Consider the following 24,119-nt stretch of genomic DNA (forward strand, 5'->3'; position numbering starts at 1 on the left):
AATCTTTTGCTGTTGATTTAGAATAAATGACCCATCTTCTTCTCTTTCAACTTGGATTCCGAGGTAGTTCTGGATCTTTCCCAGTTCCTTGACCTCAACCTCTTTGCTTAGGTGTTTCACAACCTGTGCATAGTGTCTGTCATTTGCTGTGGCAAGAATCGAGTCTTCAACAAAGGCTAAAAGGTATGAAAAGTTGTCCATCACTTGACTTGTTGTACAGGCCCTTGTCGGCATGGCCTTGCTTGTACCCAAGCCATAGCGTTGAGAAAAGCCTTGCGCTGCCCTTCCTCTTCTGCCCCTTTCTGAATATGGCCTTCTTACCAGGAGGTAGGTCAGTAAGGGTCCACGTCTTATTCTGATACAATGCATGAATCTCCTTCTGTGCAGCCTTCCTCCATAGAGAGGATTCTGCAGTTGGCATCTCCGTCCATGTAGAAGGGTCTTTTTTTATTAATTATTTCTATTTAGTTTACATATCTAATATCCAATATCATAGTTACATTTCTCATACACCACATTTTCTTCAGCTTTGTAAGTACAAGAGCGAAACTTTCCCAAATCCAAAACACAAAAAGTAAAAAAAAGAAAAGAAAAGAAACACAATAGACATATCCATATAACTAACATTTATCCAAATACTAAAATATGACTCCCACAATACCTTCATCTGCTTTTTTAAAGTCTTACTTTAAACTTGGCCAGTTTAACATTCTTTATGTTTTACATCATAGGTCCACTCTTATCGATATCTTCACAATCGTTCAAAATTCTATTTTCATACACGTCCTTCCATCTCATATGGCTTATAAATTTGTCTAATTGTCTTATTTAGTTATACATTGAACTTGTTTTTCTTCCTAAATAACCAATAAAGAATTTTAAGCTTTAATTAGGAGGTCATTTTCATTCTGCTGGTTTGTTTTTTCATTTCCACCATCTTGTCCATATATTTCATGAATTTTTCCCATTTTCTCTCATACGTTTTGTTATCTTGCTGTCTTATTTTTGATGTTAATCTAGCTATCCCCATGTATTCCACCATCTTTTTACGTCAATCCTCTATAAAGTTTTTCTTGCACCTCTTGTTGCCTAGAGAAATAGCTTTACATCATTTTCCTCTACATCCTCACCCACCATTCCTAGCAGGAAGGCCTCTGGCTTTAAAATCTTTTTTATTTCATTGTATATGGCTCCCAGATTTTTTCCAAGCACAGCTCAAAGTGTTGGTGCTGACCTATAAAGCCCTAAATGACCTCGGTCCAGTATATCTGAAGGAGTGTCTCCACCCCCATCGTTCTGCCCGGACACTGAGATCCAACACCAAGGGCCTTCTGGTGGTTCCCTCGTTGCGAGAAGCCAAGTAGCAGGGAACCAGGCAGAGGGCCTTCTCGGTGGTGGCCCCCTCCCATCAGATGTCAAAGAGAAAAACAGCTACCAGACTTTTAGAAGACATCTGAAGGCAGCCCTGGTTGTTGTTGTTTAGTCGTTTAGTCGTGTCCGACTCTTCGTGACCCCATGGACCAATGTTTAATCGATTACTGTATTTTATTTTTCTGTTGAAAGCCGCCCAGAGTGGCTGGGGAAACCCAGCCAGATGGGCGGGGTATAAATAATAAATTATTATTATTATTATTATTATTATTAGTTCTCCCAATAGCTCTTTACCTTTTCACAGTACCACCACATATGGATGAAATTTCCTTCTTTAATTCCACATTTCCAACATTTTTTATCTCCGGACTTGAACATTTTTTATAACTTCATCGGTGTAATGTACCACCTGTACATCATCTTATAGATCTTTTCTTTCAGTGATGTACAAGCCATGAATTTTATTCTTACATTCCATAATTTATACCATTCTTCATATTCAATGTTGTGGCCGAGGTCTATTGCCCAATTGATCATGACAGATTTACTTTGCTCGTCTTTAGTTTTCCACTCTTAACAAAAATTCATACATTTTGGATAGATTTTTTGTATTATTGTCCATTACTAATTTTTCTAATGCTGTCTTAGATTGTTCAAAGCCCTTTGATCTTCTATCTTTCACGAATGCGCTATAAATTTGTTGGTATTCCCACCATCCTTGCACCTTCTCCTTTAGCTCCTCGTATGTCCTCATCTTAAATATATTATTTTCCACTATTGTTATATCTCTGTAAGTCAGCCAGTTTCCCTTCATGCTAAGTTTCTTTACCGATAAAGCCTCTTGAGGTGATAACCAACCTGGAATCTTCCTTTCAAACCATTCCCTGTATCTCAGCCAAACTTCCAATAATAGCTTCTTCATGGTGTGTTGTAAAAAATCCTTATGAACTTGTACCTTATCATACTACAGGTACGCATGCCAACCGTATCAGTTTTGGAAACCTTCAAGGTCTAATAATTCTGAATTTTCCAATTTTAACCAATCCCTTATCCATATTATACATGCTGATTCATAATACAGTTCAAGGTCAGGGAGGGAGAAGCCACCCCTTTCTTTTTTGTCAGTTAGAATTTTAAACTTTATCCTGGGCTTTTTACCCTGTCCTATAAAACGTGAAATTACCTTTTGCCACTCTTTAAATTGTGTTTTGCCTGTAATAATTGGGATTGTTTGGAATAAGAAAAGTAGCTTGGGTAATATTGACATCTTTATAGCAGCCATTCTGCCCCACCAAGATAGGTTAAGCTTGCTCCATGTTTCCAGATTGAATTTCACTTCCTTCCATGCTGTTATGTAATTGTCTTTGTACAGGTTTGAGTTTTTTGGTGATAACCAGATACCTAAATATTTTACTTTCTTAACCGCTGTTATTCCTATTTTTGATTGTAACTGGTCTGTTTGTTCTAAGTTCAGATTTTTCACCATCATTTTTGTCTTGTTTCTGTTCAATTTTAACCCCGCTAGTGCCCCATACTCCTCAATTACCGGTATTTTCAAGGCCTCTGTCGCTGATGTTTGCGGATCTTGTAGCGTTAGGACTATGTCATCAGCGAATGCCTTTAGTTTATATTCTCTCATTCCATGTCTTACTCCTATTATGCTTTCTGATTTCCTTATTTTCTGTAATAATACTTCCAATGTAAGTATAAACAATAAGGGCGAAAGCGGGCAACCCTGCCTTGTGCCTTTCATACAACTGAAATACATGATCTTGGCTAAACCCTCTTCACTTGAGTCAGTTGGCTTATGATTTTCAATACAGTGGTACCTTGGGTTACAAACACTTCGGGTTACAGACTCCGTTAACCCGGAAGTCGTACCTCAGGTTAAGCAATTTACCTCAGGATGAGAGCAGAAATCGTGCGGCAGCAGGAGGCCCCCATTAGCTAAAGTGATACCTCAGGTTAAGAATGGTTTCAGGTTAACAACAGAACTCCGGAATGAATTATGGTAAGCGCCTTTCCTTCTGCATCTCCAGCTCTCTCCATGCAATGCAAGGCTGACAGATGGAGGTCCAACCCAAAGAACATTCTTCTACCTGAGCACTCCTTCGGCTGACCACAACCAACAAATATGGGTCTCCCAAAATGGTTAACATGCACCTCCTGAGGCCAAAGGGACTGTCCAGGTGATTAGGTTCGTACCCTGAGGTACCACTGTAACTTCCAAGACTTCTCTTGCATCTAGAAGCACTATCAAATGTTGCTTCCAGTGAAAAAAATTGTATTCATTTAACTTAGGACCCTGATGAAATAGTGGGCAGGTTCATGGACATAGAGCAGCTCCCTTTCCTGTGAGAAACCACTTTTTATAAAAAGTAAACCCCACAGTTCAAGCGTCTTCTGAGATAGAGCTGCTTCATTAACTATTAAGGATTATGAAAGGCTGATGATGCATTACAATTATTTAACATGATTTCATATGCCTTTCATAGAATCATAGAGTTGGAAGAGACCACAAGGGCCATCCAGTCCAACCCCCTGCCAAGCAGGAAAAACCATCAAAGCATTCCTGACAGATGGCTGTCAAGCCTCTGCTTAAAGACCTCCAAAGAAGGAGACTCCATCACACTCCTTGGTAGCAAATTCCACTGCCGAACAGCTCTTACTGTCAGGAAGTTCTTCCTAATGTTTAGGTGGAATTTTCTTTCTTGTAGTTTGAATCTGTTGCTCCGTGTCCGCTTCTCTGGAGCAGCAGAAAACAACCTTTCTCCCTCCTCTATATGACATCCTTTTATATATTTGAACATCCTTTTATATATTTGAACATGGCTATCATATCACCCCTTAACCTTCTCTTCTCCAGGCTAAACATACCCAGCTCCCTAAGCCATTCCTCATAAGGCATCGTTTCCAGGCCTTTGACCATTTTGGTTGCCCTCTTCTGGACACGTTCCAGCTTGTCAGTATCCTTCTTGAACTGTGGTGCCCAGAACTGGATACAGTACTCCAGGTGAGGTCTGACCAGAGCAGAATACAGTGGTACTATTACTTCCCTTGATCTAGATGCTAAAAATTTGGAACATATGGAAGACAGGAGATAATGTAGGAGATGCTAAAATAAGAGCAGGTGTTGATTGATGTTTGTAATATTCCTTTCTTCTCTTTGTAGATAAAAATAGGATTTCCTCCCCCCTTCACCCTCCAAAGAAGACAAAGGCAGTGAGAATTATGGGGGCCATGTTCAATGTGAATAACGAAGAAATCATTTAAATGCATGGAGTGTGGAAAGAGAAAACATTTGAAAGTATGGAGTATGGGAAGAGCTTCAATGACAGTGGAACACTAATAAAACATCAGCAGACTCACACAGGGGGGAAACCATTTGAATGCATGGAGTGTGGAAAGAGCTTCAGTCACAATGGAATCCTGAGAATTCATCAACGGAGTCACACTGTGGAGAAACCATTTGAATGCATGGAGTGTGGAAAGAGCTACAGTCAGAGTGGAACACTAAGACTACATAAACGGACTCACACTGGTGAGAAACCATTTAAATGCATGGAGTGTGGAAAGAGCTTCAGTAGGAGTGGACATCTTAGAAGTCATCAACGGACTCACAGAGGGGAGAAACCCTTTGAATGCATGGAATGTGGAAATAGCTTCAGTGACAGTGGAACACTTAGAAAACATCATCGGACTCACACGGGGGAGAAACCATTTAAATGCATGGAGTGTGGAAAGAGCTTCAGTCAGAGTGGAGACCTTAGAATTCATCAACGGAGTCACACTGGTGAGAAACCATTTAAATGTATGGAGTGTGGAAAGAGCTACAGACACAGTGGGAACCTTAGAACCCATCAACGGAGTCACACAGGCGAGAAACCATTTGAATGTATGGAGTGTGGAAAGAGCTTCAGTCGGAGTGGAAACCTTAGAATTCATCTACGGACTCACACAGGGGAGAAACCATTTAAATGTATGGAGTGTGGAAAGAGCTTCAGTATGAGTGGACATCTTAGAAGTCATCAACGGACTCACACAGGGGAGAAACCATTTAAATGTATGGAGTGTGGAAAGAGCTTCAGTCGGAGTGGAAACCTTAGAATTCATCTACGGACTCACACAGGGGAGAAACCATTTAAATGCATGGAATGTGGAAAGAGCTTCACTGACAGTGGAACACTTAGAAAACATCAATGGACTCACACAGGAGAGAAACCATTTAAATGCATGGAGTGTGGAAAGAGCTTCAGTCAGAGTGGAGACCTTAGAATTCATCAATGGACTCACACTGGTGAGAAACCATTTAAATGCATGGAATGTGGAAATAGCTTCAGTGACAGTGGAACACTTAAAAAACATCATCGGACTCACACGGGGGAGAAACCATTTAAATGCATGGAGTGTGGAAAGAGGTTCATTCAGAGTGGAGACCTTAGAATTCATCAACGGACTCACACTGGTGAGAAACCATTTAAATGCATGGAATGTGGAAAGAGCTTCACTTACCGTGGAACACTTAGAAAACATCAATGGACTCACACAGGAGAGAAACCATTGGAATGTATGGAGTGTGGAAAGGGCTTCACTTCTAATCAAGTACTTAGAATTCATAAACGGACTCACACAGGAGAGAAACCATTTAAATGCATGGAGTGTGGAAAGAGCTTCAGTCAGAGTGGACACCTTAGAATTCATCAACAGAGACATACAGGAGAGAAACCATTTGAATGCATGGAGTGTGGAAAGAGCTTTATTGATGGTACAACATTGACTAACCATCATCAAACTCACACAGGGGAGAAACCATTTAAATGTATAGAGTGTGGAAAGAGCTTCAGTCAGAGTGGAAAACTTAGAATTCATCAACGGACTCACACTGGTGAGAAACCATTTAAATGTGTGGAATGTGGAAAGAGCTTCACGTCGAATGGAACACTTAGAATTCATCAACGGACTCACACAGGGGAGAAACCATTTAAATGCATGGAGTGTGGAAAGAGCTTCAGTCAGAGTGGAACACTAAGACTACATCAATGGACTCACACTGGTGAGAAACCATTTAAATGTGTGGAATGTGGAAAGAGCTACACTAAGAGTAGAAACCTTAGAATACATCAACGGACTCACACAGGAGAGAAACCATTTAAATGCATGGAGTGTGGAAAGAGCTTCAGTCGGAGTGGAAACCTTCGAATTCATCAACGAACTCACACAGAGGATAAACCATTTCATTGTATGGAATTTGGAAAGAGCTTCACTAAGAGTGAACACCTTAGAATTCATCAACGGACTAACACTGGTGAGAAACCATTTAAATGCATGGAGTGTGGAAAGAGCTTCACTTATAGTGGAACACTAAGACTACATCAGCGGACTCACACAGGGGAGAAACCATTTAAATGCGTGGAGTGTGGGACAAGCTTCAGTCAGAATGGACACCTTAGAATTCATCAACGGAGTCACACTGGGGAGAAACCATTTCAATGCATGGAGTGTGGAAAGAGCTTCAGTCAGAGTGGACTTCTTACAAAACACCACCAAACTCATAAAGGGGAGAAACCATATACCGGTAAGTGCTAGGGAAGAGGATAGAGGTTGAGTTGTGGTGGAAGTCTTACAAACCACCAAGTCTTAGAGACTCCCATAGGCAAGAGCTATAAGAGTGGAAACTCTATAGGCCATCAATTACTTCAAAGAAGAGAAATGGTTAAACGGAAGGAATGTGGAATCTACTTTGGTTATTATAGAATGCTTGTCCAAAACATCCACCGACTTCCATGGGGTGGAACGATTTAGAGTATAGAACCTAAGAGAGTGCTAAGGGTCAACTTCCTCCAAATCCACCAGCTGCCCCAAGGCAGGAGCCCCCCTCTGGGCCCAGAGGGTGGAAAGCCTCCCTCCACTTTTTCCCCCCCGAAGAGGCAGGCGTCCCAGAACAAAACGGAAATATTGATAGTTAACAACTCTACAGACATCTTTTTAATATCTTCATGCGCCCCCTCGCCCAGATTGTCCAGAGGTTTTGTAGCCTTATTTGCTGATAAGGGTCCTTAAGTTGCGCCCAGGCAGGGACAGAGACAGCCAATAATGACACCGGGGTTGAATTCAGAGAAAGAATTTAATCCTTAAATTTAAGGGACTCTCGGTGATCCATGTTTCACGACAAAAGTAAGCAAAGACAGTTTTACCTGAGGCTTTTATCCACTTCTTGGGCTCCTTTCCCCCTCCTCTGTAAATGTGTTCACGCAAGGGGGTCACAGGTTACAAATCCATATTAGGAAAATCCGTATCCTGTCCTTCTCATAAACACAAAGGGGGTCACAAGGACATATAAGGAAGATCCGTGTCCGGTCCTGTGCATAAACACATGCTGACTCAGCAAAGCCTTCAGCAAGACCAGTTCCCAGGGCAATGCTTATGCGTCAAGCTGACAAGGCCTCATCCGCTGATAAGCCTCTCTGCCTCTCATTCTGTGTTCCAGACAAGGTCAGCTCTTAGCAAGCTGGGCATCCTGTCTTGCTATCGAATGTTTTCTTTACACTTTGGCCTACTTTGGTACACAGAGAGAGGCAAAGAAGAAAGCATTTTAAGCAAGACATCCCAGGGATATGGGGGGGCTAAGCCATACAGTCAGAATTATATAATGCAAAATATATGATTTAGCTCAATAACACAATTGGCAAATCTCTCCCTTCAGTTTGGGCTGGGTTGTCATCAATATGCTGCTGACACCCAGATTTATCTGTTGATGGATAGCCATCCTGCCTCAGCCCCGGACACACTGACCAAGTGCTTGGAAGCTGTGGCTGGATGGCTACGTGGGAGTCGGCTGAAGCTAACTCCTTCGAAGACAGAGGTCCTCTGGCTGGGTTGGGATGACATGGGGTGGGGGGGCAACTTCCATCTTTCGCTGGGGCTCAATTAGTGTCAGCCCCTTCTGTCAAGAGCTTGGGTGTAACCTTGGATGCCTCCCTTTCCATGGAGGCACAGGTTGCAACCACAGCCAAGGTGGCATTTTTCCATCTCCACTGCATTAAGCAGTTGGTCCCCTACCTCTCTTGCCCTGAGCTGGCCAAATTGATCCATGAGATGGTCACCTCTAGGCTTGATTATTGTGAATCTCTCTACGTGGGGCTGCCCTTGAAACTGACCCAGAAACTCCAGCGGGTGCAGAATGCCGCGGCGAGGCTCCTTACGGGGTCCCGGCCGCAGGATCACATTCATCCAGTGCTTTACCAGCTGCACTGGCTCCCAGTGGAGTACAGGATCAGGTTTAAGGTGCTGGTTTTGACCTTTAAAGCCTTATGCGGATTAGGAGCCTCGTACCTTCAGGGCCGCCTCTCCCGATATGCCCCACGGAGGACCTTAAGGTCCACAAATAATAACATACTGGAGATCCCGAGTCACAAGACAGTTAGGCTGGCCTTGACCAAGACCAGGGCCTTCTCAGTACTGGCCCCGACAAGGTGGAACGCTCTGTCTCAGGAGACTAGGGCCCTGCGGGATTTGTCATTTTCCGTTGGGCCTGCAAGACAGAGCTGTTCCACTTGGCCTTAGGACTGACGCAGTCTGACCCCGGGGTTACCCTCCCCTAAGGTTTTATCTTACAATGGTTTTATCTTACTTGTAGATTTTTAATTTTTAATTTGAATTTTAACATTGTATTAATTTGCATTTCAATTGAATTGTTTCTTTTATGCTTGCGTTGATATTTTTGTTGTTAGTCGCCCTGAGCCCGGTCTTGACTGGGAAGGGCAGGGTATAAATAAAATAATAATAATAATAATAATTATTATTATTATTATTTCTCTTATCGACAGATGAGCAGGAGACTTTACAATTGGGTTTTGTGCCTAAGCCATCTTACAATGCTTTTTGGATGAGAGTTGATTTGTTTAAACCTATCCATAATATTAAACTTTGGGATCTGTTTGGTACTAATCCTATATACCAATAAAGTCCAAGTGTCTCTGCGTCCAGTCCATGTGTCCGTGGGATTGCGCTACTGCGCATGTGCCCCACGGACAGCCGTTGGGACTTGGAGCGCAGAGACTTCGGACGGGATAAACCAGGACCATGAGAGAGATTACATGCTTGCATATACACAACCATACAACAACAAAAAAGTGTGTGGCTTCCCCTTGCCTCTGCTGCGCTACGAAAGGATCTCTCTCTTTCCTCCTGGTTTCTTCTCCGTTAGAGGGGAAGGAGAGGAGGCAGGCGTGTGCCAGCGATAGGGAAAGTAGGTGGGTGTGGATAGAGAGAGAGCGTGAGCCGCGAGTGATGCGGCTGCTGGGCTGAAGGATCGTTTAGCCGTTACTGAGGGGCGGAAGCAGGAGAGCGGGTGGGCGGGCGCACCCGCGGGGGAAGGGGGAATTAGTCCCTGGAAGTGTGTGTGGATTTTTTGGGGGGTGGGGTTGGAAGGGCAGCTGCAACTGGGACCAGCGAGGGGAGAGAGAAAGAGAGAGAAAGAGAGAAAGAGGAGTAGAAAAAAGAGGGTGGTAAATGGGGAGGGAGAGAGGAAGCTGAGGAGGCAGCTGGCTGGGGCGGGAGGAGGGGAAGGGACTGAGTGAGGGGCTGAGGTGGTGGCGGTGGGTGAGTCACCGGGGGGGGGAGAACCCCCATAATTAATTCTAGCACCCGTTAATTTAACGGGCTTCATGATACTAGTGACCATATAAAACACCAGTTTAAACCTAAATCTACGTTTGTCCCAATCAACTCCAATCCAGCTATTAATGTGTTTTATCAATTATTGTTGCGACATCTTGAGCAGTTGGAACAGAAGGGGCTCAGAGCCAGGGATAATTTATCTAAGGCTCAGCAGGTTAGTCTACTCTAAAACATTTATTGCAGAATCGGAATATTGTGATAAAACCCGCTGACAAGGGGGAGGGATTGTTATACAGGATTCCCATAATTACATTTCAGAGGCAAGAAGGTTGTTATCAGACGATTAATTTTATTGTCAGATTGGGAATGATCCTCCGGACTCTATTACTACTATCTTAAAAACTATTGCACAACAAGCGTATAGTATGAGCTACATAAATAAACAAGTTTTTCAATATTTAGTTCCCCCTCATCCTCTGATCCCTATCTTTTATTGTTTTCCTAAAATACATAAAAACATCCCTTCCCCTCCTGGGAGACCTATTGTCTCAGGTACTGGGTCAGTGTTGGAACCCACTGCCAAGTATTTAGATTCTTTTCTTCAGCCGTTTGCCAAGGACTCACCTGCTTATTTTCAGGATACCACCCATTTCATTAGGTTAATAGAGCATACAGCGGTCACTGAATCCACAGTCCTTGCGTCTTTGGATGTTGCCTCATTAGACACAAATATACCGCTGGATGAGGCACGAGCTATCATCAGTAAGTTATTAGGGACACGACCTGACCCCCACCCGCCCACTGATTTTCTGTTGGACTTACAAGATGTTGTGTTTGAGAAAAAATATTTTCGTTTTTGGGACACGTTTTATTTTCAAATTCAAGGGGTAGCTATGGGGTCACCCATCCGTAGCTAACATTTTTATGGGTGCCTTTGAAAAGTCACATATTTTGGGTAACAATCCCTTTGCCAAGGCAATGTTGTTTTATTGCAGATTTATTGATGACCTGTTCTTTTTCTGTTTGAAAATGAGAAGGAGTTTATTGGTTTCACTAATTGGTTTCTTAAGGAAATCAGCCCTGAGTGCTCCCTGGAAGGACAGATCGTGAAGCTGAGGCTCCAATACTTTGGCCACCTCATGAGAAGAGAAGAATCCTTGGAAAAGACCCTGATGTTGGGAAAGATGGAGGGCACTAGGAGAAGGGGACGACAGAGGACAAGATGGTTGGACAGTGTTCTCGAAGCTACGAACATGAGTTTGACCAAACTGCGGGAGGCAGTGGAAGACAGGAGTGCCTGGCGTGCTATGGTCCATGGGGTCACGAAGAGTCGGACACGACTAAACGACTAAACAACAACAACAATTGGTTAAATTCGTTGCATTCCTCCTTATCTTTCTCTGGACACCACAGCAGCACATCATGTGTGTTTTGGGATGGGGAGGTCTTTAAACATAGTGGGCAATTAGTGGTGAGGCCCCACCAAAAGCCTACAGACTGCAATTCACTTTTGCACTACTCCTCATTCCACCCTAAACGTCTTAAAGACAACTTAAAGCAAAGAATGCTTTGATGGTGTTTCCTGCTTGGCAGGGGGTTGGACTGGATGCCCCTTGTGGTCTCTTCCAACTCTACGATTCTATGATTCTACCTTATGGGTTATTCTTACAGCTTAAGAGGAATTCCTCATTAGCAACCTCATTACAAGCTAGAGGTTATCCACCTGACGTGATCAAGAAGGCGAGAGTTAAATCGGATGGTAAGCAATGCTCCACTCGGTTTAAACGGACTAATTGTCGGGTTTGGGAGCTAGGGGCACTGTCATACAGTGGTTCCGCTCCTTCCTCCTGGGCCGTGTTCAGAAAGTGGTGGTGGGGGATGAGTGTTTGGACCCCTGGGCTCTCATTTGTGGGGTGCCTCAGGGCTCTGTCCTCTCCCCCATGCTTTTTAACATCTACATGCAGCCGCTAGGAGAGATCATCAGGGGGTTTGGGCTGGGTGTTCATCAGTATGCGGATGATACCCAGCTCTACCTCTCTTTCAAATCAGAACCAGTGAGGGCGGTGAAGGTCCTGTGTGAGTGCCCTGGGGGTCCTGTGGGACATTTTAGGTGTGGCAGATGTCCAGCTTGCCCACTGACCTTGCAAACCAAGAGAAGACCAAATTTAAGTTCATTATCAATCATTTCATAGAATCATAGAGTTGGAAGAGACCACAAGGGCCATCCAGTCCAACCCCCTGCCGAGCAGGAAATTTCAGTACGTGCCAAACAAAAGAGGTGGCATATTTGATTAGATGCCCATGTAATTTGTTTTATATAGGATCTCCTATCCGGTCTGTTGATCCCGCATTAGGAATGCTGTGCGGGAAGCACCCCTGGTTGAGCATTTTTAGCTAACAATCATTCAGACACGGATTTGCTTTATACTGTATTGTGGATCAATAGAAGGAAGGTGAACGCTGGCTGTGATTATGTAAAATTATTAAGACAAAAAGAATCACAATTTTTTTTCATGTTTAAAACGCTTCACCCGGAAGGTTTGAACTCTGAGTTAGATTTTAATTGTTTCATTTGATCATACTACTTTCAGGAACTTGAGGTTGCATGTAACTTTAAAACTCCAATAGCCCTGATTGACTAGGGTGTTACCTGTGGTGGAACTGTATATCAGGGGTTCCCAAACTAAGGCCTGGGGGCTGGATGCGGCCCAATCACCTTCTCAATCCGGACCAGTGACAGTCCGGGAATCACCACTGACAGAGTGGTGCAGAGTCAACAACTTGCTCATAAACACAAAGAAAACAAAGGAGCTGGTGGTGGACTTTAGGAGACAGAAGAACGAGGTCCAGCCACTTTTGATTGACGGAATTTGTGTGGAGAGGGTAACAACGTTTAGATTTCTAGGCATTGAGTTACAGGAGGATCTGTCCTGGAGTGTTAATACAAGGGGGCTTGTGAAGAAGGCGCAGCAGAGACTGTATTTTTTGAGAATTTTAAGGAAAAACCATCTTCCACAAAAGCTGCTGCTTGCCTTCTATCACTGTGCCATACAGAGCGTGCTCACGTACGGTTTATGTGTGTGGTACGGAAGCTGTACTTCCCAGGACAGAGCAGGGCTGTGTAGAATTATTAAAACAGCAGAGAGCATTATTGGCTGCTCACTCACCACCTTAGAACAAATTTACACCACCAGGTGCCATAAAAAAGCACTAGATATATCAAGAGATCCAACGCACCCTGGTCACAATTTCTTTCAGCTCCTGCCATCGGGACGGAGATATAGAACAATGCAGGCAAGAACGAGCCGTCTCAGGAACAGTTTCTTCTCTAGAGCGATTTTGGCCTTAAATGGAAAGCCTGGACTTTGAAGTCATCTTATTTTACTTGTTATTTTGTATTATATTTACTGTTTTTAATTAGGTTTTTATAATTTTGGATTATGCGGAATGCTTTATCGGAGTGGATGTAGCAACCAAGTAATTTCGTTGTTCCCGCAAGGGGACAATGACAATAAAGATATCTTATATCTTTTACATGAGTAGAATGTGTCCTTTTATTTAAAATGCATCTCTGGGTTATTTGTGGGGCATTGGAATTCGTTCATTTCCTCCCCCCAAAATATAGTCCGGCCCACCACATGGCCTGAGGGACGGTGGACCGGCCCCCGGCTGAAAAAGGTTGCTGACCCCTCCTCTATATTAAGCTTTCTATTCCCTGCTTTAGGCAGCAGGGGTTCCATATGTGTAAGACCCCTCTTCCGCAGATTATATTCTCACTAAGGTATGTTTTGTTTTATCCTTGTATCTTTCTGTATCTTTCCAATACTTACGATAGGATGGAGTGTAGAGACCCGTGTTCATGCTGGCCATTGGCCTGAATTGAATGTATGATATAATGAACGATATATATTTATTATCATTTTTTGTAGTTAAATAACTGAAGAAGACCAAACTGAAACCGGAGGATTACCTTGGATCACTGTCTCGCATGTCATAGTTTATAAAGATTAAGCAGATTTCATCAGTTGGAATTGGTCGACGTGTTGCCCCCCCCTTTTTTGATTTATTGACTCAAGTCTGCAACACAAGGGTTGTTTTATTACACTTAGGCAGGAAGAACCACCTGCCCAAAGAGAAGATGGGGGACAGCTGGCTTACTAGCAGTCCTGTTTAGTGAAGTTTTTAATCTGTGATATTTTAATGTATTTTTGTATTTGTTGGAAGCCGCCCAGAGTGGCCGGGGAAACCCAGCCAGATGGGTGGGGTATAAATAATAAATAATAATACATGTGAAAAGGATCTAGGGGTCTTGGTGGACCACTAGCTTAACATGAGTCCACAGGGTGATGCAGCCATAAAAAAAGATAACTCTATTGTAGGCTGTAGGGTCTGACTCCAACCAATGGCTTCAAGTTGCCAGAAAGGAGATTCTGACTAAGCATTTGGAAACCCTCTCGGACAGCAAGAGCTGCTTGGCAGGGGAACAGACTCCCAGGAGAGGTTTTTGAGCAGAGGTTGGGGGGCCATCTGTCCTGGATGCTTGAGCTGAGATTCCTGCCTTGCAGGGGGTTGGTCTAGATGACCCTTCAGACCTTCCAGTTCTCAGATTCTGTGGTGCTATGGCTCTTCAAAGGGGCAGTGGGGAGAAGGGGGAAAGAAAGGGGGAGAGCCCTGGATCTGGAGATCGCCAGCCCAAGGAGACGAGGGGGGTGGAATACCTCTTTGTTACCAGTGGGGGGGGGGGGAAACATTGCATTTCATTCTTGCCTTTGAACCAAATCTGTCCTCCAAGCAGCTCACATAAAATAAGTGCGGATGCCTCAAACGCGCGTAACAACTCCGGTCTACTTTGCAGAACGGGGTGTGAAAATGACCGGATCCCCCTCCCCCCCCTCCTGGGAAGGGATGAAAAGAGAGGAAGGGGGAATGTCACCTTCGTGCCCCGGAGGACTTTTTGGGAGGCGGGGGGGGGGTCTCTTTCCCTGCCGCCTCCGGGGATCGAACCTGGGAGATGATCAGGAAAGAAACAGGATATTCAGAGCTTGTTTGGAAGGAGGAGAATTTGTGTCTTCTGGGAGGGAGGCGTCACTCATTCCCCCCCCCCAAGGGTCAGTGAGCTCCGCTTCCTAGAGAGGCAGGAAGGTTGGAAGGGGGAGGGGCCAAGGGGGAGGGGGAGGGGCCGCCATTCACATTCCCGGAAGAGGAGCAGGTCGGCAGAGGAGGAGGAGGGAAAAAGAGGTGCAAAATATATCTATATATTGTGGGGAGGGGGAGAAAAGGATGCACTTTTTCTCCCCCTTAATCTGCAAACAGGACTGTTGGGAAGGGAGGGCAGGATTTGGGGAGGGGGGTGAAAGAAAAGTAGGGGAAATGGAAATGGGAGCACACCCCAAAGGCCGGGACTTGAACACAGGCCCCAATTCTCTGCCAGTTCCGGGTTGCCCCGGGCAGGAATCTCTGGGGCGCCGCGATCCTGGCTCCCCTTTGGGTGGAGAATCAGAGAGAGGGAGTCCATGGAAGCGTTAAAGGGGGGGAGAGAGGCCTGGATAGAGACCCCCCGTCTCCCTCCTCTCCCCCCTCCCTGCTCATCTGGCGAGGCCCCTCCGGATGGAGAGGGGGGGCGCTTGGGAGAGATTTGGCAGGAAGGCTGAGCTTGCCAGGGGGGCCTCTGGGCAGATATACCCTGCCAGATGGGCGGGGTATAAATAAATAAATTTCTGTTTATTTATTTTTAAATCTATTTATTTGATTTCCCATTCACATAATAGCATAATATATAAGAACAAGATTCCAGAGAATCCCTTGGACTTCCCTCCTCCCCTTTGTGAGTCTTATTGTGAATCCTTTCCTTCTGCATCTTTTATATTAACCCACATCTCCATTATCTCCCTAGTTCATCGTAGCATTACAAGTGTTCTTCCAATCCCACAGAGAGAATTTGTTGTTTCTGCCTAATGGTCAGGAGTCCCTTTACTTTATAGTGTTATACATGAAAAAACACAGTATTTCAGGCACAAAAGTTATTGAGCTCCCCCTCCCCAAGTTGCTTTTTTGTGTTTTTGAGCTATTTTAAAGAAATTTCACCAAAATCTACACTTCCGACATTGGTTGCCTGGTTTAGCCAGCCAGTTGAAGCCGTTTCCTGGGATTGTGGCTAGGGGGGGCCTCTGGGCAAAGGGGAGACTGGGGGGTGGAGGGAAGAGGGCAGAGGCAGTTGGGGGGCAGAGGGAGGGAGGGAAGCATCCCTGGGGGAGGAATGGAAGCCATCTTGGAGAAAGAGAGAGAGACTTGGGGGCTGCCTGCCTTGACTTCTCCCTCCTGACCAGGAATCTCCTTTGAGTAGACCAGGGAGAGATCCCTGAACAGGAGGCCTGATCCAGCCACCCTCTCCTCCCTTGAAGCTCAGTCCTTGCCCTGCCAGAAGTCCCAGGTCAGCTCCTGCATGGGGCGCTGGGGGCTGTTATAGGGAGTCTAACCAAGGGGGGGGGGAGAGGAAAGGGAGGAAGCCCCCTTTATTCTTTCCGCCCTTTGAGGCTTCTGTCTTGGCAACTACAGTCTCACCCACATGCCTGTGTCTCTGTGGAGAAGCATCTAAAGGGTTCCTATCCAGAGATACCTGTGCCCAACTCCTTCTCTCCATTCTACCAATATTCCCACCACAGTATATCTTCTTTTTTTAAGATACATTTTTATTAGATTTTTTTTGTACCAAAAAACAAACTAATAATCACAAAAAAACAAAAAATACATTAAACAGTTAATCATTTGTTATAACATTGTACAGTCAGTGGCGGAGCTAGCGGGGGTGAAGGGCGGCTGCCCGCCCCGCCCCCAGAATAGGCGCCAGACCCCGCCCCTGGTGCCGTAGCATGAAGCTCCGCCACTGAGTACAGTCCTACCTCGGTTTAAGGATGCTTCTTTTTGAGTACTTTCAGTTTAAGTACTCCGCGGACTCGTCTGGAACAGATTAATCTACTTTCCATTACTTTCAATGGGAAAGTATAGGAGTAATAGTACCACTGTATTCTGCTCTGGTCAGACCTCACCTGGAGTACTGTGTCCAGTTCTGGGCACCACAGTTCAAGAAGGATACTGACAAGCTGGAACGTGTCCAGAAGAGGGCAACCAAAATGGTCAAAGGCCTGGAAACGATGCCTTATGAGGAACGGCTTAGGGAGCTGGGTATGTTTAGCCTGGAGAAGAGAAGGTTAAGGGGTGATATGATAGCCATGTTCAAATATATCAAAGGATGTCATATAGAGGAGGGAGAAAGGTTGTTTTCTGCTGCTCCATAGAAGTGGACACGGAGCAATGCATTCAAACTACAAGAAAGAAGATTCCACCTCAACATTAGGAAGAACTTTCTGACAGTAAGAGCTGTTCGGCAGTGGAATTTGCTGCCAAAGAGTGTGGTGGAGTCTCCTTCTTTGGAGGTCTTTAAGCAGAGGCTTGACAGGCATATGTCAAGAATGCTTTGATGGTGTTTGGCAGGGAGTTGGACTGGATGGCCCTTGTGGTCTCTTCCAACGCTATGCTTCTAAAGTTCGCTTCAGCTTAAGTACAGACTTCTGGAACCAATTGTGTACTTAAACCGAGGTACCACTGTATTGCTTTTCACAATGTTGTTCTCTATCACATATCCTATAAGACTATACCTTTTCATAGAATAATTATTATTATTATACCACTCCTATTATACCTATTGGGGACCCAGGTGGCGCTGTGGTTAAACCACTGAGCCTAGGGCTTGCTGATCAGAAGGTCAGCGGTTCGAATCCCTGTGACGGGGTGAGCTCCCATTGCTTGGTCCCAGCTCCTGCCAACCTAGCAGTTCGAAAGCACGTCAAAATGCAAGTAGATAAATAGGAACCGCTACAGCGGGAAGGTAAACGGCGTTTCCATGTGCTGCTCTGGTTTGCCCGAAGCGGCTTAGTCATGCTGGCCACATGACCTGGAAGCTATACGCCGGCTCCCTCGGCCAACAATGCGAGATGAGCGCGCAACCCCAGAGTCGGTCACGACTGGACCTAATGGTCAGGGGTCCCTTTACCTTTATTATACCACTCCACCTAAGTTGTTATCTTTTATAGTTTGGCATGAGAACAAAAAGGAAAATACATATAACCCCAACCTAAGTGAGCAAACATTAAAAAGGGGGGGGGGAATTCCCCCTTATTTCAGAATCATATATAACCACAGTTTTGACTTCCTGTTAATCCCTAATGCATAAATTATATTTTAAACATGAATGTATTCCCGTTGTTACATATTCCGCTAACTATTTATCTACTACATTCTTACAACACTATGTATCCTTAATATTATTGTCCAATTCATTCTTTCTCCACTATCACTCAAATGCCGGCTATATATTCCCAATATATCAGATCTCACATCTGTGGGATTTAAGAGATTGGGAAGATTGCTGTGGAAATGGGTGGGGTCCCGTGTTTGCCCCTTAAAAGTCTGCATTATTATTATTATTACTACTATTGCAATTTCAATGTGGCTCGTGGGCCGGATAAACGGCCTCCGTGGGCCGGAGGTTGCCAATGCCTAATCTATCCTCTCATCCAGTGGAAGGTGCTGTCCCATTGCCAGTGTCCTCGACACAATGCAGCAGCCTCGGGAAGTGCAGGATTATTAGGGAATGTGTGCAGTTGGATTATATTAGGAAGATCTGTCAGTGTTTTGGAAAAATTATGCCAAAGCTTCTGACCTGCTTTGCCTGGCACAAAAGACTCCACGAAAAGAGTGTCCTTGCAGAGTATATTCTGCTTTTATTCTTAAAAGCCTTTAACTGCAGAACGACAGACATCAACACCACCAGCTTTCTACTACCAACCAACCAACTAACCAACCAATGTACCAGCAAACACCACTAACATATATACTGGTACAATACAATTAGGTGAAAAGTTGCATGAGTCATCGCAGGCCTAGGCCGCTGACTCATGCTGACTCAGCTAACCACTGCATTAAAGAAACAGCGGCCCATTTTTTAGCCGTGACACCCCTTCTGTTTCTTTATATGCAAAAACTCCAACAGAAAACAAAACATGCATATACTATATACATAAACCCAGTTTTGTCATCAATTCCCTATGACATGTTGCTGGCAAAGGCTTGGTAAACAAATCAGCAATATTATCTTGTGATTGACAATACTCCAGTTTGATTAACCCATTCTGTACACAATCTCTAACATTTGCATAACGGATGGCAATATGTTTTGATGCGGATTTCATTATTTCCGAGCCCGCTAATGCAATGCATGATTGACTATCTTCATACACTTGGATAGGCAAATCTACTTTACAATCTAGATCTTTTAGAATCTGTATAAACCACACGATTTCATTGCATGCTAGCGACAGGCTCCCATATTCTGCGTCACAGGATGAAGTTGCTACAAATCCTTGTTTCTTGGACCGCCATCCAATTATGGAATTGGCAAACATCACAACCATTCCACTTGTAGATTTTCTGGTAGTTACGCAGCTCCCCCAGTCTGCATCAACAAATACCTCTAGCCTCTCATCTTGTGTACTAGATATCTTTAAACATACACTTGCTGTCCCCTTTAGATATCGGATAAGCCTTTTCAAACCACACCAATCAACAGTACTGGGTTTAGATACACGCTGGCTCAGAACATTTGTAGCACATGCAATGTCTGGCCTTGACCACTGGCTTAAATACAGCAATGATCCTATTTTTGAGTGATACAACTCAGGCTGATCAAATTCATCATCACACACTATCTTTGTGAAATCTGGTATCATGGGAGTTTGAACTGGTTTGCAGTTTTCCATACCAAACTGCTCTATCAAATGATTAATTTTCTCTTTCTGGCTCAATAGGAAGCTTCCATCAGCTTCTCGCCTTACTTCTACTCCCAAGTAATTGCTTACAGGCCCCAAGGCTTTAAGCTTAAACCTCTTTTCCAGCTGACTAGTGAGCTTCTGGATTTCATCTGTGGAACTCCCTGCTACAAGCAAATCATCTACAAAGACTAAGAGCATTAGATATTTGTCGCCTGTTCCCTTGGTGTACAGGCATGGATCAGCCACACTCTTTTTAAAACCTAGTTTTACAAGGGCTTGATTTAAACATTGGTTCCAACATCTTCCACTTTGTTTGAGCCCATAGACAGCCTTTTTCAAACGCCACACTGCACCATTCCTCTCTTCAAAACCTGGGGGTTGTTTCATTAACACTTCATGGTCTAAATTTGCATGCAAATATGCAGCATCAACATCAAAATGGTGGACTGCTAGTTTTCTTACAGCAGCAATGGAAAGCATTAAACGAAAAGTTTCACTCCTTAAAGTGGGAGAAAACACTTCGTCATAGCTCTCCCCTTTAATCTGAGTGAACCCTCTGGCTACTAATCTGGCTCTGAAACGTGGCTCTCCAGATGCAAGGGTTTTTCTTTTGTAGACCCACTTGCATGACACCACACTGCCACCAGGTGGCGGCACTATGACCTCAAACACTTTGTTACGTTTAAAAGAGTCCATTTCTTCTTTCATAGCTTGTTGCCACAAAGCACGTTCCCCAGGGGGTAAGTTTAAGACTTCATCATAACTTTGTGGCTCTACACTATTCATATTACATGCTCTCACTCCTAGGGTCAAACGCTGAGGAGGTACACCCTTGTTTGAACGCTGAGAGCGTCTAGGCAAAACTACTTCTTCCTGCTCACTTATCTCTGGCTCTTCTTCCTCTACCTCTGGAGAAGAAGTATCATCTATTGCCACATCTTTTGGGGAAATCTGTGCCTCCTCCTCATCCTGCTCCTGTGTTGCCAATGGCTGAGAAGAAGCCTCCTCTCTTACTTGCAGGGGCAGTAGGCAATCTGGATTCGCGTGGATCATGGTCCACCTGTCCTGGTCAGCGAAGTCTGCGCTTCGTGACAAAACCACGCGTCCTGGGCGTAAATTGAAACGCCACCCTTTGCCATAGGACTGATATCCCACAAAACGCAGTCTCTGTGCTCTAGCACCCCCTTTTTGGCGCTGAGCTTTGGGGATATTTACATGTGCCCAAGAACCTCAATTATGGAGCATCGTCCACTCTGGTTCTTTCCCAAACAACACACGATAAGGAATATCCTTTATAGAGCTAGACCAGGTTCTATTAATCAGGAAGTTCGCTGTGAGAAAAGCTTCACCCCACAGCCTATGGTTGTGACCTAATCCTGCATCCACTAGCAGACAGTCCTTTACTGATTGTATTACAGCCCCACGTCTTTCACACAGACCATTTTCTGCAGAACTATAAGGGTTAGTTAAACGATGAGTGATCCCCTTACGTCTCAACCATGCCCCAAACTGTTTATTCAAAAATTCCCCGCCCCTATCTGTTTGCAACTGCACAACAGGGCGATTGAAGAGCCTTTCAGCTTGGGCAACCCATTCTCTGAATGTGGGGAAACACTCTGACTTCTGTTTTAGCAAAAACAGTCAACTAAAACGTGATTTATCATCTATCACCAGAAAAGCGTATCTGGCGCCCCCTTCAGTCTTCTGTGGAAAAGGGCCTATCACGTCACAATGGACAAGTTCTAAAACCTCTTTAGATACTCTGTCACTTTTAGAAGCCACAGGCTTCCTCTTAGATTTGGCCATTTTGCATACATTGCAGTCTAAGAAACAGTTACAGCTTTTTACTTTTAGGTTCTTGCACACCTTTTGCATCTCTGAAAGTACACGAAAATTTGCATGACCCAGTTTCCTATGTAGTTCATGTATACACCCCTTATGAACTGGCAAATTCTCTTGAACCACCTGGGCTGCTTTAACAGGCTTGTCTTGCATTACATACAGCCCATTTTCTATCTTTGCATGGCCACATACCTGAGTTCCTTTCTTTATCAGACAACCATCCTGCGTGAACTCAACACTATACCCTGCTTTAATCAAACAACTTACAGACAGTAAACAGTAGTCCAAGCTGCTTACAAACAGAGTCTCTGGCAGAGTAGTGTTCAAACACTGCAGGAAACATGTTCCCTGGCCATTAATCTTGCTTTTATGACCATCAGCAAGATAGATAGAGTCTTTTCCTTCAACTGGCTTCCCCAGGGTCTTAAAGTCCTTCCGATTGTTGCAGATTATGCTGCTGCTGCCAGAGTCCAGCAACCACGTTCCTCGAGGTATCTTCCTCTCCTCTCGAGAAAATGCAGAAACAGACTGAGCAGAACGCGTGTTCTTCTTCCCTGAAGAGAGCCCCTTCTGCTTACGTTTCTGTGTCAATTGCTGTCTCTGCTCCACGTTGTCTCCTGGAAGTCTTGCCCTGCATTGACGCTGGAGATGCCCTGGTTGGTTGCATCTAAAGCACCTCCTCACTGCCATGGCCAAGTCCAAATCTTGGCTTTGCTCCTTTTGCAGATTCTGCTGCTGGCCCCCTCGGCTGTAACTCCTCTCTTGGAGTTCAGCCTGTCTATCTGACCTTCTCTCTGCTTCCTCGGTCAATCTTCCAACCACATACTCAAGGGTCAGATCTCGGGGACGCATACTCTCCATGCTGTTAATCACGGGCATCCAGCTATCAGGCAAACTCGAAAGAATAATGTATGTTTGATCAGTTTCATCATAACGCTTACCTCTCTGCTGTAGTTGAAGAAACAGAGATTTCAGCGTTTGAAGATGAGTTGTCAAACTCTCACCTTCTTTCATAACAGTCCTGAACAGCCTTCTGGTCAGAGAAATTATAGTTCCAGCAGTTTCTCTGACATGCACTGCCCTTAATAAATTCCAGCACTCAAACGCTGTCCTGGCATTTGCAACATGCAGTAACTGAGAGTTGCTCAAACACAGCATAATCTGGGTACGAGCCCTTTCATCCAGTCGTTTTTTATCAGCAGAGTCCCATCTTGAAACCTCAGTCTCAACACAGTCCCATAGTCCATCTCTCCTTAGCAACAACTCCATTCTTATTGACCAACTCAGCCAGTTGCTTTCTGAGAGAAGTTCAAAAGGAATGCCTCCCCCAATATTTACAACTTGGGAAGACTGGAAATCTGCCATCTCTGCTGGTGCTTGCTGAGCCCCTTCAGAAGGGCCTCCAGCAATCTCCCCAGACTCTCTCTTTAGAGTCCGACTGGATGGTCCTGGCTGGCACTCACCGGCTTCTAGCTGCTGCCTCTGTTGACCCTCAGGTTCCACCTGGCTCTGCAACCAATGTAGCCGCTCTATGAGTCGCCTGCTGCGGTCCTGTAGTGAGTCAAGCTGCTCCAGTAGCCCATGCTGGGTGCCTTCTTGCCGCTCCAGCGTCGCTGTAGACAGTTACAGCTTGTCACAACTGTTCCAACGCACAGCCACTGGCTCAATGCACCACCAGGACTCACCAGCTCCCTGCTGAGATGCTGTTAGTCGTTTTGCACTCTGCACATGCTCAGAAACACTGGGCCCATAACCTGTCAGTGTTTTGGAAAAATTATGCCAAAGCTTCTAACCTGCTTTGCCTGGCACAAAAGACTCCACGAAAAGAGTGTCCTTACAGAGTATATTCTGCTTTTATTCTTAAAAGCCTTTAACTGCAGAACGACAGACATCAACACCACCAGCTTTCTACTACCAACCAACCAACTAACCAACCAATGTACCAGCAAACACCACTAACATATATACAGGTACAATACAATTAGGTGAAAAGTTGCATGAGTCATCGCAGGCCTAGGCCGCTGACTCATGCTGACTCAGCTAACCCCTGCATTAAAGAAACAGCGGCCCATTTTTTAGCCGTGACAAGATCTTGGAGATCGGGGAAGAAGGAGGAAATGAAATACAGATATTCAGCGTTTTCAGGGGAGGAGGAAGATGGAGAAAGTGTGTCCCACCAGATAAGACTCCCATCATCCCTGGCCATATGCCATCTTTCCTTGGGATGATGGTACTTTGTGTCCAACCACATCTGGAGGGCCAGAGATGCCTCACCTCAGCATAGAAGGTTCCTCTAGGGCAGTGGTGTCCAAAGAGGGCCAGATTTGATGAAGGGAAGGGACGTGAGGGCCTGTCAAAGGGCCAACCAAAGTGGACCTTTTTTTAGAGTAGAAGTTGAAAAATGGAACTTTATTTAGACTTTTACCACAGAAAATAAACTGCCACAGGGGCCGGATTAGG

General features: G+C 44.7%; 1 protein-coding gene across 1 annotated transcript in view; it reads left to right on the plus strand.

Moving 5' to 3' along the window:
- Window positions 1-1,622: 1,622 nt before the first annotated feature.
- The window catches only part of LOC118078848 (zinc finger protein 585A-like), a 28,192-nt gene continuing 5,695 nt past the window's right edge, over window positions 1,623-24,119 (plus strand). The window contains 3 exon segments of the mRNA XM_060271149.1: window positions 1,623-3,568; window positions 4,544-6,886; window positions 22,224-22,245. Coding sequence (XP_060127132.1) covers window positions 4,645-6,886; window positions 22,224-22,245 — 2,264 coding nt within the window. The 5' untranslated portion in view covers window positions 1,623-3,568; window positions 4,544-4,644.

This window comes from Zootoca vivipara, chromosome 2 (assembly GCF_963506605.1).
Source record: "Zootoca vivipara chromosome 2, rZooViv1.1, whole genome shotgun sequence".
Lineage (NCBI taxonomy): Eukaryota > Metazoa > Chordata > Lepidosauria > Squamata > Lacertidae > Zootoca > Zootoca vivipara.